The sequence below is a fragment of the Lycium ferocissimum genome, chromosome 11, assembly GCF_029784015.1.
Source record: "Lycium ferocissimum isolate CSIRO_LF1 chromosome 11, AGI_CSIRO_Lferr_CH_V1, whole genome shotgun sequence".
NCBI lineage: Eukaryota > Viridiplantae > Streptophyta > Magnoliopsida > Solanales > Solanaceae > Lycium > Lycium ferocissimum.
Genome location: NC_081352.1, coordinates 25,227,413 through 25,239,689, shown reverse-complemented (window position 1 = coordinate 25,239,689; position 12,277 = coordinate 25,227,413). Strand labels below are relative to the sequence as shown.

At 33.5% G+C, this 12,277-nt stretch overlaps 2 protein-coding genes across 3 annotated transcripts; both read right to left on the bottom strand.

Moving 5' to 3' along the window:
- Positions 1–1,078: 1,078 nt before the first annotated feature.
- On the bottom strand, positions 1,079–6,753 carry LOC132036779 (proteasome subunit beta type-1-like). Of its 2 annotated transcripts, none has more exons than XM_059427158.1 (7): positions 6,591–6,753; positions 5,825–5,932; positions 3,581–3,662; positions 2,505–2,634; positions 2,272–2,414; positions 2,057–2,143; positions 1,079–1,412 (listed from the first exon to the last, which is right to left on the bottom strand). In XM_059427158.1, the coding sequence occupies exons 1-7, from the start codon at positions 6,635–6,637 to the stop codon at positions 1,338–1,340; spliced, it is 672 nt and encodes a 223-aa protein (XP_059283141.1). In that variant the 5' UTR covers positions 6,638–6,753; the 3' UTR covers positions 1,079–1,337. The 2 variants fall into 2 exon arrangements, with proteins under 2 accessions (XP_059283141.1, XP_059283142.1); XM_059427159.1 differs by lacking the exon at positions 6,591–6,753 and adding an exon at positions 6,040–6,073.
- Positions 6,754–7,641: 888 nt separating this feature from the next.
- Positions 7,642–12,075, bottom strand: LOC132037293 (AAA-ATPase At3g50940-like). Its single transcript, XM_059427784.1, has 3 exons — positions 11,553–12,075; positions 8,881–9,555; positions 7,642–8,381 (listed from the first exon to the last, which is right to left on the bottom strand). Exons 1-3 carry the CDS (start codon positions 11,895–11,897, stop codon positions 7,893–7,895), a joined length of 1,509 nt encoding a protein of 502 aa, XP_059283767.1. The 5' UTR covers positions 11,898–12,075; the 3' UTR covers positions 7,642–7,892.
- Between the last annotated feature and the right edge of the window lie 202 nt (positions 12,076–12,277).

Below are 12,277 nucleotides of genomic sequence, written 5' to 3'. Positions count from 1 at the left end.
CATACCTTGTGCTTAATCTGGATTGTGTGGGGAGAAGGGGAGTTAGGATTTAAAAGCTTGTGAGTTGGAGTTAAGTTCTTTATAACGAGCCTAAAATTAATATTTATACATATTTGACAAAAAATTTAATACAAATATATGGTTGGACGAAACTTAGGGTTTTGGACCAAGTATACTACTGGGTTCAGAATAAAGGAAGGTTGTTTTTTCATGAGAACACTTAGAACCAATAAAGGAAGACGACTGAGAAGGATTGGACTAAATGTGTACCACGGCGAAGGGTTGAGTTTATGGTAAAACCAGAAAGGACTTCACTTATTACTGGATACATGGATCCCAAACATCAAAAACCGAAAAAAAACATGTACGCATTAGCAATAAAATTCATGGAGCAGTGTCTTAGTAGAGTCTCGGAACCTACAAGAAACAAGAATGGGAAAAGATAACAATGAGAGGTCTAGAACCTATATATGGAAGAGATAAGAATGAAAAATACCAAAGTATAAGAGAGGAAGGAGAAGAGGAAGGATTTGTGATAATATTGGAGAACCATTATATAGAATTGTAAGTGCCAATTTGAAGGAAATTAAAAAGTGGGATGACTCTTCAATCAAATATAAAATCAAAAAAGCATAAAATAAATTATGTAATGTCTTTGAGAAAGGGTAGCTTTCTATTGGGACTTCTCTTTTTGCTAGGTTAGGTAAAGAAAAGGAGAACTCAAAAAGGGAAACCTATAAAAGGTTTTTTTTTTTTTTTTTTTGGCATGTCAACAAAAAGAGATAATATTTAATTCATATTTTTTATTTGTGGGTTTTTTGTTTATTTATGGCCAATGGGTTGTTTCAATCTGTGGCATGATTTCAGTTTTCTTTTTTCACACTATATTATTAGAGTTGTTATTGTGTGTTGTGTTGTGATAAAAGGGATCAAATGAATTTCATTTAAATTTTCTTTCCCGGGTTATGAACTTAGCTACAAGTACTACTTAAATATATTAGCAAAAAGTTGCCAAATAGGTATGCTCTCGGAGATCGGTAGCACGGGGAAATTCACTTGGGTGAAAAAGGCTAGTAAATCTAGTTCAATCAGTAAATCAATCTAAAGAGTAAGGTTTTCAAACTAAATAAGTTTAAACAATCAGTTCTTTGTAATTCAGCATAGCATTTCCAGGAACTGCAGTTTACAGTGCAGTCACACAGATGATCAACAAATTAACAACTGTTGTGCATGGAGCCATAGAAAGGGTCATCCTCGGATTTCATTGTCCATATGCATCGACTCAAGCCCTCCGAACTAACTCAAACCTAAATCACAGGAATCCGACAACAAAGAAATCAATCTCTCCTGAGATCCATTTGTTCCCTACGAACACCATCAGCATTTAATACAACGATTTCGAGACTGTCACCCTGCAATATGCAGCACATTCAAAAAAACAGGATAATGATAAAAGTTAACTTCTCAAATAGAACTTCTCCCGGCAGCACTTATACGATTAAATCATCCGTTGAGTACCAGATCGATAGGGAAGTAAAACCTAAGAAAGCTTTGCCTCGTAAAAGGAGAGTATTCGTAAGATATCACTTGCGAGTCATGATGATTACTAGTAAGACACTCCATACTAGTAAGCAAAGCCAACGGTGGAAAATACTCCCTCCATTCGCTTTTACTTGTCCATAGTGGACTTTGCACTCCCTTTAAGAAATAATAAACGAGGTATATATTTTACTATAATATCTATATTAATTGGCGTATAGTTTCAATGGACTTGGGAAACGATTTAGGTATTAGTTAATGATAAGGTAAAACAGGAAAAAAAGTTGGTTTTCTCTTGATATGCTAAAGTGGACAAGTAAATGTGAACATTTATTTCTAGTACAGTGGACAAATAAAAGTGATCAATGGGGAGCGAAAAAAAAAAAGAGAGGAGAAGAAAGAATAAATGGAAAACACAGTTGCACTTAACTAACCCAAAAGTTTCATAGATATAGCTCTTAAATCTTATTGTGTCATAGGCTCATAGCATAGATATCACAGCACATAAATGACTTACAGTATATATATCCCTTTCTGTTGCTGAAGCAAAACATGTCTTCACCAAGTCAATGGCTTCTGATTCAGAAAGTGGAGTTACAGCATCCTGTGCAGGTCATGAGAACTTATTAGCAAGAAATGGAATTATTCTTTTTTCTCGCAATTATTAGTTGGGGTTGACAGCACAAGATAATATACTTGAAAAATTGGCAAAACTGAAGTGTTGAACCAGACCTTGGCAGGTAGCAAGAGAGGGCTAGGAGACTTTAATTGGTTGTCCAGGAAAGGCATGATCAAAGTTGAACCTGAACCTTGAGAACTATACCCAACCCTCTCGTAGGATCCAACAGCATCATACGTAAAAACACAGCCCTTTCCTACGAGAATTTAAAAACAAAATAAAAATAAGCTTCTTTTCAGCCATGTATACAAATAAAACCTTGACTCAGCCTCCCATAATCTGTTACCTTCACTGTCAAGGCCGCCTAGAACATTGAATGCATAGTAAGGAAAGAAACGTTTGTAGTATAGGGTGTTTGAAAGTAGCTGCCCCATAGCTGGACAGCTCATCTGCTTATTGTGCTGATGCTGATAGGTCTATTTTCAAAAAAATAAAAGCAGAATATCATTTCCAACATCATATTAGGAAGTGCCAATGTCTAAACAGCAGACAATTTGAAAAAGTAAACACACATAATACTTCCAATGTCATTTCCATATTAAAGCCACAAATAGAGAAAGCACATAATACTTCTTTTACTGATTAAAGAAAGAGAGAAAATACATAATATTCCTTTAAAAATTGAATGACTTACATCTAGATTGACATAATTATAAGAAGAGTTGAAAACAATTTTATCGTATAGAGTTAAAACTGCTACAAAAATGTGAGGCATAGATAACTATGTTGGTTATTTAGGAAAATCAAGAAAGAGTTATCACGATGAACGAAAGAAGGCGCATCTTAGCTTTTTGGGTTATACAATATACCTTAAAGCTTCTTGATAAAAAAACTATACACTGCATGAGCTTTCTTTTTAAAGAAAGTAGACTTCACTTAAAAACAACATAAAACATAAGCCCAAAATCCAATCTTTTTCTGCTGCTTCCCCTGGTCTTCCCCCTCTCCCTGACCCACATTGCTTAGCACAACCAGGTTATTTCTCCTTTTTCCTCTCTCTATTCCATTCACATGTTCCCAAACCTTAAGTTCATTGCCAATCTTAGTAACACGACTACTTAGGCAAACTTCAAATTATAGGTTAGAAACTACAATCAAAGACTTCAAAGCTTGCTAGACAGTGTGTGCTGTTTTTGTTTTTGCAGAACATCAAGGCTAAAGCAGCATCAACAATCAAAAGAATAATTAAGGAGAATAATACATCGCTCGGAGATTTGGTTCTCCACTGGCTTATTTTTTTGCATAATAAAGTCATATTGCACAAGACTGAAGCGCGGAGAAAATCAGTGAAACTGCACCTAACATGCTGCATATCAAAGTATAAAACAGAACCAATAGTTTTTGGAATTTTCAGCATTTTACCAGATGCCTTGCTGCCAAAACCTTTTGCAAGGCTCTCACGTCGGCTTGAAATCCTGAGGAGGCCAGCACACACTTGTCCGCTCTGCACATTCAGATAAAATCATTAATAAAAGTAGGATGCTTCATTAAATAAATGTTAGTCTAAAACAAAATGAAAGGAACCAAGAAGCATGATGTAATGCGGTGAATTTTTTGGCTTTCAGAAATGTGTGCTTATCCACTTCAACTATTCATGTAACAATACAGAGTAGGGATATCCAATTGTTAATCCTATAGACTGCAACCAATTGATGATGATTCAACCTTCTGGCAGTGGTTGTGTTACCCTTGCTTTTGATAATTCATCATAGATTTTGAAAGACGTAGTGGGAGCAGTGGTATTCGAACCCACCGCCACTGGTTTAAAATCCTGGATCCCCTTTTCCGAGCATGGACACAAGTCAGGACTTCAAACATGGACAAGGCAAAAATTTACAAATTGCAACCTATAAAAGGATAAATACTTTACACAGTAAATAGAAGTAGACTCCTAAAATCTAGGCAATCATTAAACAGAATTAACTTTACAAAATCAGTTCTTTCAGGTACAAGCAAAATGAGTTCCTCATAAGCTTTTTAAATTCTATGTAAGACTTCTTGATAAGTATGATTATCCTACTCCAGAACACTACAATTACTACGAGATAACGTAATGTATGAGATCAAGAAAAAAGAGTAAAAAGACAACAATCAAGGAACTAAAGAACCACAAGGGAAAACAGAGAGAAAAGGGACAAATAATTTAATGATCTTGGAGTAATTCAGACATGGAGAGGGAAAAAAATTAAGAAACGCGCCTTATAAAAGGGATAAAAATTCGCACATGAAATGGGAGTAGACTCCTAAAATCTAGCAATCATTAAACAGAGTTAATTTTTCAAAACTCATCTCTTTCAGGTACAAGTGAAACGACTTCCTCATAGGCTTTATATTGAATTCTATGTAAGATTATCTTAATCAGGAAGATTATCCTACTCCAGAACACTACAATTGCCATGAGATAACTTAATGTATGAGATTCAAAAAAAGAGCAAGAAGACAACAATCCGAGGAACAAAAGAAGCACAAGGTAAAGTAGAGAAAAAAAGGGAGGACATACAAGCTAATGATCTTGGAGTAACTCTAATATGGACAGGGCAAAAACTTAAGAAACGCGCCCTATAAAATAGCTAAATACTTTACACAGGTAATGGGAGTATACTCCTAAAATCTAGGCAATCATTAAACAGGGATAATTTTTCAAAAATCAGTTCTTTCAGGTACAAACATTTCAACATCCTCATAAACTTTATAATAATATTATATGAAGGATTAGCTTAATAAGTATGATATCTTAGGTTCAAATCTCAGCGACCACTAGTGATTTCTTACCATCTGTCCAAGCCTTGATGGACAGTTACTCGGTACATGTGTTGGTGGGAGGTAGCAAGTATCACGTGGAATTAGGTGAGGTAGTTTTAAGAAAGGGATAATGACATTTTTTGTCCCACAGTTATGAGTAAATTCTAATTTTGGTCCTTGTAACATATGACTCAGCCCATCTAACTTTCAATTAGTTAAAATATGTGAGTTTGGTACCTCTATGTTGGAAATATGTCATATTTAGAATATTTTTAGAAGCTCATCACCTGCAAGTATGGAGTAACAATATAAGTTTAACATAACACATGCGTAATTGAATGTTAAAACTATTAATACTTCAGGAATATGTGATTTTTCACAAGCAAAGGGATCAAAAGTGAACATTTTAAGTAATTGAAGGTTAAATGTACTTAGTCAGAGTTCATAAGGACTAATCAAAATTTACAATAACTAAGGAACCAAAAATGCTATTAACCCTATAAAAAAAGTACTCCCTCTGTCCCAATATGTGGACACTTTCCTTTTTAGTCTGTCTCAGAAGAAATGTCACCTTTCTATACCTAGAAACAGCTTAACTTTAAAATTCTCGTATTACACTTAGTGAAATGAATTTATTGCCACACAAATATCTAAGCTTTGTTTTAGACCACAAATTTCAAAAGTCTTCGTTTTTTGCTTAAAATTTAATTGGGACGGAGGAAGTATGATTATCCTACTATAGAACACTAAAATTACAACGATATAACGTACGTATGAGATCAAACATAAGAACAAAAAGACAATAATTCGGGTAATGAAAGAAGCACAAGGTAAACTAGAGAGGAAAAAAAAAAGGTGACTTACAATTTAATGATCTTGGAGTAATCGCGAGTAAGAATGTTGTAGCCAGTGGACATCCTTGTATCAGCAGCAATTACACAGTAATCTGCACCTGCTATTGCAACACATGTTCTGCAACACAATGTACGGATCAGATATTATTAGCATCGAAATCAAAATCAACATAGTAAAAGAGGAAAGCATATAAGAGTAACAAAAATATGTAATTAAAAATTTACCCTCCATTGTTGTCGTAAGATTTTGTTCCTCTTTAAATTATTATCCTTCTGGATAACATTAGATTTGAACCTAATGTTTGCTCATATATTTCTTAATTTTACAGACACAATATAACATACTATCGTCTAGCATTTGAGTAACTTACAAAATCTTAGGCTATGGTCTAACATTTTCACATACGATTTTCAGTTCGCTCAAAATGAGATCTTTAGACCGTGATCAAAAAGGTCCATAAGTTGTTTTTTTTAAAAAAAAAAAAAAAAAAAGAGGTCATTTTCTAAATAGCTATCCAAAAAAAAAAAAAAATTCTCGGCAAAATGTGGGCATTTGCAAAAATGACATTTTTTGAGGCCACTATTAAAATTATACAATTGACATTAGCTTAGCGTGCTGAATTCGTCCGAAAACAAAAAAAAAAAAAAAAATCATGCAACTATCTTGAGAGTTAAAATTTATATAACTAAACTAATGAGGACAAAATTTAAAGAGTGGCATGAGAAAAAGGCCATATGGTGCAAATATCGAGATGAACATGTAATTAAGAATTTACCCTCCATTGTTGTCATAAGGAGACCAGTTAGCTTGTTGCTTCGTCATTGTTAGGGTTGCAAAAGAGGATTCAAATTGAAATTGAAATTGAAATTGAAGAAAGGGGGGGAAATTGATGATGAAGATGCCTCTTCAGCAAGAAAACTGAGTTCGGGTGCAGTAAATGGGCTGTTTTACGGGCTCCAAGTGAGGCCCAATTGTGTTTCTTTTCTTGTCAAAAAACTTGTTTTTGTACGGATTGTTGCTGTTGCTCATTTAATGAAAATAATCTAACTTGCTTCACTCGGTATAACTTCTGTGACATTTACCTTTGGAAACTGAACTTTTGTTTTGCCCCGCATAAGTTCTGTAGGAATTAAGTTATGCAATATAAGTTGTGTAATATTTTCATAATTTGTTGTGGTGTTCAGAAACGGGAGTTATGCTTTTCAGGGCATATGTTCTTCATCCTTTTTGAGTTAAATAACGTGCCTTTTTTGTGGAGTTTGATGTGTTTTTGGTCATTTTTATATTGATTTTTGAATGTTTTCTTTGTGTCCGGCATAACTTGTGGGAATGAAATATAAACTTATGTCGCGCGAAAAGTGTTGGAAGGTAAAAATTAAAGACCGCCCTGAAATAAGGACATTTGTGCAAATGACCCTTGACTTGCAAGATGTGGACTCTACTCGGGGCATTGGCATGAGCAAACCGGTGGAAGTATGAATTCCTATTTAAGTAGTGTTCTAAGTTCACGAATTTTTACATGTCTAGCCATTTTCGAAAATAACTTAAGCTATATGAGATTGAAGTCGTTAAAAATCGCGTTTGAAATTAATTAGTATAAATATATAATACTTTCATACTTTCAATTTAAGTAACCTATTTCCTTTTTAATCGCTAAAATGAATAATTCTTTCCTAATTTGGAAACAAATTCACTTTATGAAATGATTACTGATACACAAATACTCAAAACTTATTTTGAATCACAAGTTTCAAAAGTTTTCACTCTTTCTTAAATGTCGTGCCCAGTCAAATGGGTTCACATAAATTGAAACGGTGGGATTAATATTTTTAAGGGGACAAACTACTTGGTCCTTAAGGAGAGAAGACTTTGTTTACATACACTGACAATAAAAGAAGAAAATGATAGGCTATTGATAGTCAATACTTGGTTCTTAAGGAGAGAAGACATACTACATTATAATTATAATCAAGTATTATTGTACCATCGATTAGATAGACTCCCATGGATTAGATAGACTCCTTCATGATTTATAAGGAAATATTGTGTCATATTCTATGAAAGGCTTTTTTGCCTTCTATGTAGTTTTTACTTCCCCATTTGGCAATCCCTTTTCTTCCTCATTTTCTTTAATCCCATTTTCATCACTTTCTTTCTTCTCATCAACTGACTTCACTTGAGTTATTTCCACTTTCTTAGCCTTTTCCTCTTCCTTCTCTTGTATCTTTTTGTGAAGAAAATTAATCAACCCCTTAAGTGCATCCTCAACTTCATCTTCCTTCAATAATTGCTCTGCCACTTCTGCTGGTGTCACATTTGCTGTGTCAATTAATTCCTCAATTTCTTTGAACATTTTATGATCTTTAATTCCTAAGTAATTAGCAGCAAGAAGTTTGAAGCCACAAGGTGTGCAATATGCCATGTGAATGTGCACGTCCATTCTTCCAGGTCGTAATAGTGCAGGGTCGAGTTTCTCTACGTGATTTGTTGTGAAAATTATGATTCTTTCGTCTCCACAGCTCGACCATAATCCATCAATAAAATTCAGTAAACCTGATAAGGTCACCTACAATAAAAAAATATATTAGTAAGGGAAAGTTTACAATACACTAATATCAAATCCAAAATTTCCCAATCATCGACTCTTTAAGTTGTTCAAGAAAATCAGAAATTAATGGAGGGTGAAATTATTGTTCCATGTTAGTAAAATCTGCCAAAAAGAAAAATCGATCAATCCTTAGGCAGACTACGCATTTCAATCCTTTTCACAGTCATGTCACATCAAACTACTGCAACAAAAATAAAAAAGTAATTACATCCTACCCAATTTATGGTACTAATTGATTAGTTATACTTAAACCTGGAAAAGCATGGAGGATCAAAAACCGTTGTTTTCGACTTGGGTACGCCCCGGCTACAAATTTCATACTACCCCAGAGCCCCAATATTTTATCGTGTATACAAACTTTTCTGTTTAATCCTTTCCTATTCGAAACACACCGCCCTATTAATCTCAGTTTATACTTAGTAGGAAAAGTAAGATAGGAAATGGAAGACTAATTTACCTTGCTTTCTTGCTGATTAAAACCATTTGAATGAACAACAGCTCGATTGGCCAAATTATCTTGCAAGTCAATGGTACAATCAATGTCCTCTACCACCAAAATGGACTTATTGGCTGTACCAACCAACAACTTCCTTAATTCCGAGTTCCTCCTCAGATCAGTCAACTCCAAATCATATATATCAAAGTTCAAATAATTCGCCATCGCAGCAATTAAACTAGATTTCCCGGTCCCCGGAGGACCATACAACAAATACCCTCTTTTCCATGCCTTCCCTACTTTCCTATAATGCTCTTTCCGCTTCACAAATCTCTCCAAATCCTTCAAGATCATGTCTTTCTGGTCCGATTCCATTGCGATTGTCTCAAAAGTGGCAGGATGATCAAGATTCACCGGCTTCCACATGTCACGTAAACAGCACATGGCTTCATAATCCACAGTGTGAATCTTGATCGTCTTGTTTTCGTGTTTTTGTAATTTTGCTTCTTTCATGATGTATGGCAAGTAAGAATTAAGGACAAGGTCCTTGTTTTTCTTGTGAAATGTCAATTCAAAGGACCTGATTTCAGATTTTAATGTGGAATTCATGTCCCTGGGATTGTAGAAGTGTTTAGACTCTGTGTGTTTGCAGAGCCAAATCCATTTGAATGTTTGTCCATTGTAAACATCGATCACCTGTTGGAATAAAACCTTGAGATTAAAATTTAAAAACAATCTTACGATTAAAAATACATGAATTCACATCGGATAAATTCAGTAGCAAAAAAGTAAAATCCGTACAAATTAAATGCGAAAGCTTACCTAAACTCATTAATATGGACTATATTTCAAATCAAAACATGAAATTGGAAAAGTCACTTTTCCAATGGTGGACTATTAAAAAAAAAAAAACATGGATCTGATCGGGAGAACATACCCCTATTTATATTATACATACATAGTTTCTTCGTTTCTAATTTAGCAAATTAAGCTGCCAAATCTACACATAAAACACATTATGATGTGTCTAAAGTATGTCTTCTTATGTTCATTTAACTTAATTCTAATTCAAATTGAACTGATCTATCATTAAATTAGAAATTAGATCAGCGTATCTACACATAATATAAAAACACATACCTTATGATGTCTCTTGTGCTTACTTAACTTTAGGGATATAAGGCACTATTACCGTCAACCGACTTTTGCCATGATTCTTCTGACGCGCTTACCTTTTCAGGGTACTATTACCCTCCTAAACTTTTTTAAAACGGAATAATTACCTCCTTGAAACTAGATATTTACTCTGTTATAGGAGAGTGACATACACTTTCCTTGCACATGTATATTTATTGTTTGCTATTTTTTTAATAATTCTTTTCTCTTATGTGGCAATTTTTAAAAAAATTTGAAAAACTGAATTTCTTTTTTTTTTTTAAAATGAAAAATTGATATTAAAAAAAACTAAAAATTTTGATTTTTTTAAAATATGAAAAAAATAGATTTCTTTTTTAAAATGGAAAACTAGATTTTAATTTTTTTTTTTTAAATCTAGATTTTCATGATTTCATTTTTTTAGGACACTTTTATTTTTCAAATAAAATATGGAAAAAGTTTTTGTTCTTGTCAAAATGTGAAAAAATTGAATTTTTATAAAAAAAAAATGGAAAACTAATTATTATTTTAAAATGTGCAAACCCCGTTTTTAAACTAAATCTAGAAAACTAGATTTTTTTCAGATGTAAAAAAAAAAAAATCAGTTTTGAAAAAAACTTTAAACTTTAATGATAATTAATTAGGTGTAATTAAATATGAAGAATCCAATTAAAAAATGACACGTGTCATATTTTTATACTTCTAGCTCTCCCAAAAAGAGTGAAATATACTCTCTTTGTCATGTCAGCATTTAGGGTGATAATTATTCTCTTTTAAAAAAGTTCAAGGGGTAATAGGACCCTGAAAAGATAAGGTGTATTGTAACAACTTTGGCCTAAGTTCAAGGGTAACGATGCCTTATCCATTTAACTTTAAACATTAGCAAACTACTTTTTGTTTAGGCCAAATTTTTTATGATAACAAATAGTATTAAACATGCAACTATCGTTACATATAGGGTAAAAGTGCAAATATACTCCTCAACTTTCAAAACATTTAGGGTAGATATACACTTGTTAAAAAAGTAGTATATACCTTTACTATTACAAAATGGTGCAAATATACCCCTATCCTTACACAAATAGTGCAAATATACCCTTTTCGTAATAGGATTTTTTTTAAAAAAAATCATTTAGCTTATGTTTTAATTAAAAAAAATGTCATGTGGCTTTAAAAAAAAGGTCTAGAGTAGACATATTTATCTAACGCCACATGATATTTTTTTTTTTTTGATGGATCGGGACTGATTCATTTAAAAAAATATCTCTGTGACTTTAAAAAAAGATAAGTCTACCCATTTTTTGAAACGAACCATACCCGACCCACCAGAAAAAAATTATCATGTTGCTTTAGAAAAATACGTCTACTAAAAAAAGGGTAGATATTTTTTAAAGCCACATAGTATTTTTTTTAATTAAAAAATAAATTAAATAATTTTAAAAAATCCGTCACCAGAAAAGGCATATTTGCACCATTTTGTAGCAAAATTGAGGGATATATTTGCCCCTTTTTCCTTATATACATATGCAAGACATTACCTCCTCATTCCGTTCCATCGTGATGTTGAAATTCTTCTCCTTCTCAGGCTTACTGACTTTGAGTCGATGGATGTTAGGGGACAACTTGTTGCCCAAATAGATCACAGCAGCTTCATAAATTTCGTTATTGACAAGGCCATCAAATTCGTCAATCACCATCGTCAGCTGATTTGAGAACTTAGTGAAAATATTTCTGAGTCCAAAGTAGAGATACTGATGGAGTTCCGGTGGAATATAGTCGTGGACTATCGTACGGACCAACATAGCTGTCGCAGCAACAGAGCCTACTGTCGATAAAACCGTCTTGGCTAGGGCCATTTTCGATTCTGCTGATGAAGAGGACATGTTTTAAAGGGCTTTTGGCTAATGAGAGTTCAAGATTTTGCTATTAGTGTTGGTGTTATGTGCCTATTTTGTGATAAAATAGTAAGCAATACGTGGATTCTTGATTACTTCTTCTTTGAAGGTGAAGGAAAATAGGGTGCAATGGCAATTGAGGAAAATGCCAAATTTATAGGAAAATCACGTGAAGGAAATAACAAAAACTGAGGAAGAAATTGGCAGAGGAACTTGGAAAAAGACAAACAATAGCAGTAGTTGGTATTGACTGCGTAGACTTTGAAAAAATGTTGCCGACTAAAATTTCCATGCAGTGGTTACCGGAGAGGCCAATCCGGTTCCTAAAATCAACGTAAGTTAACATAAGTAAAAACTTCACAGTCAAC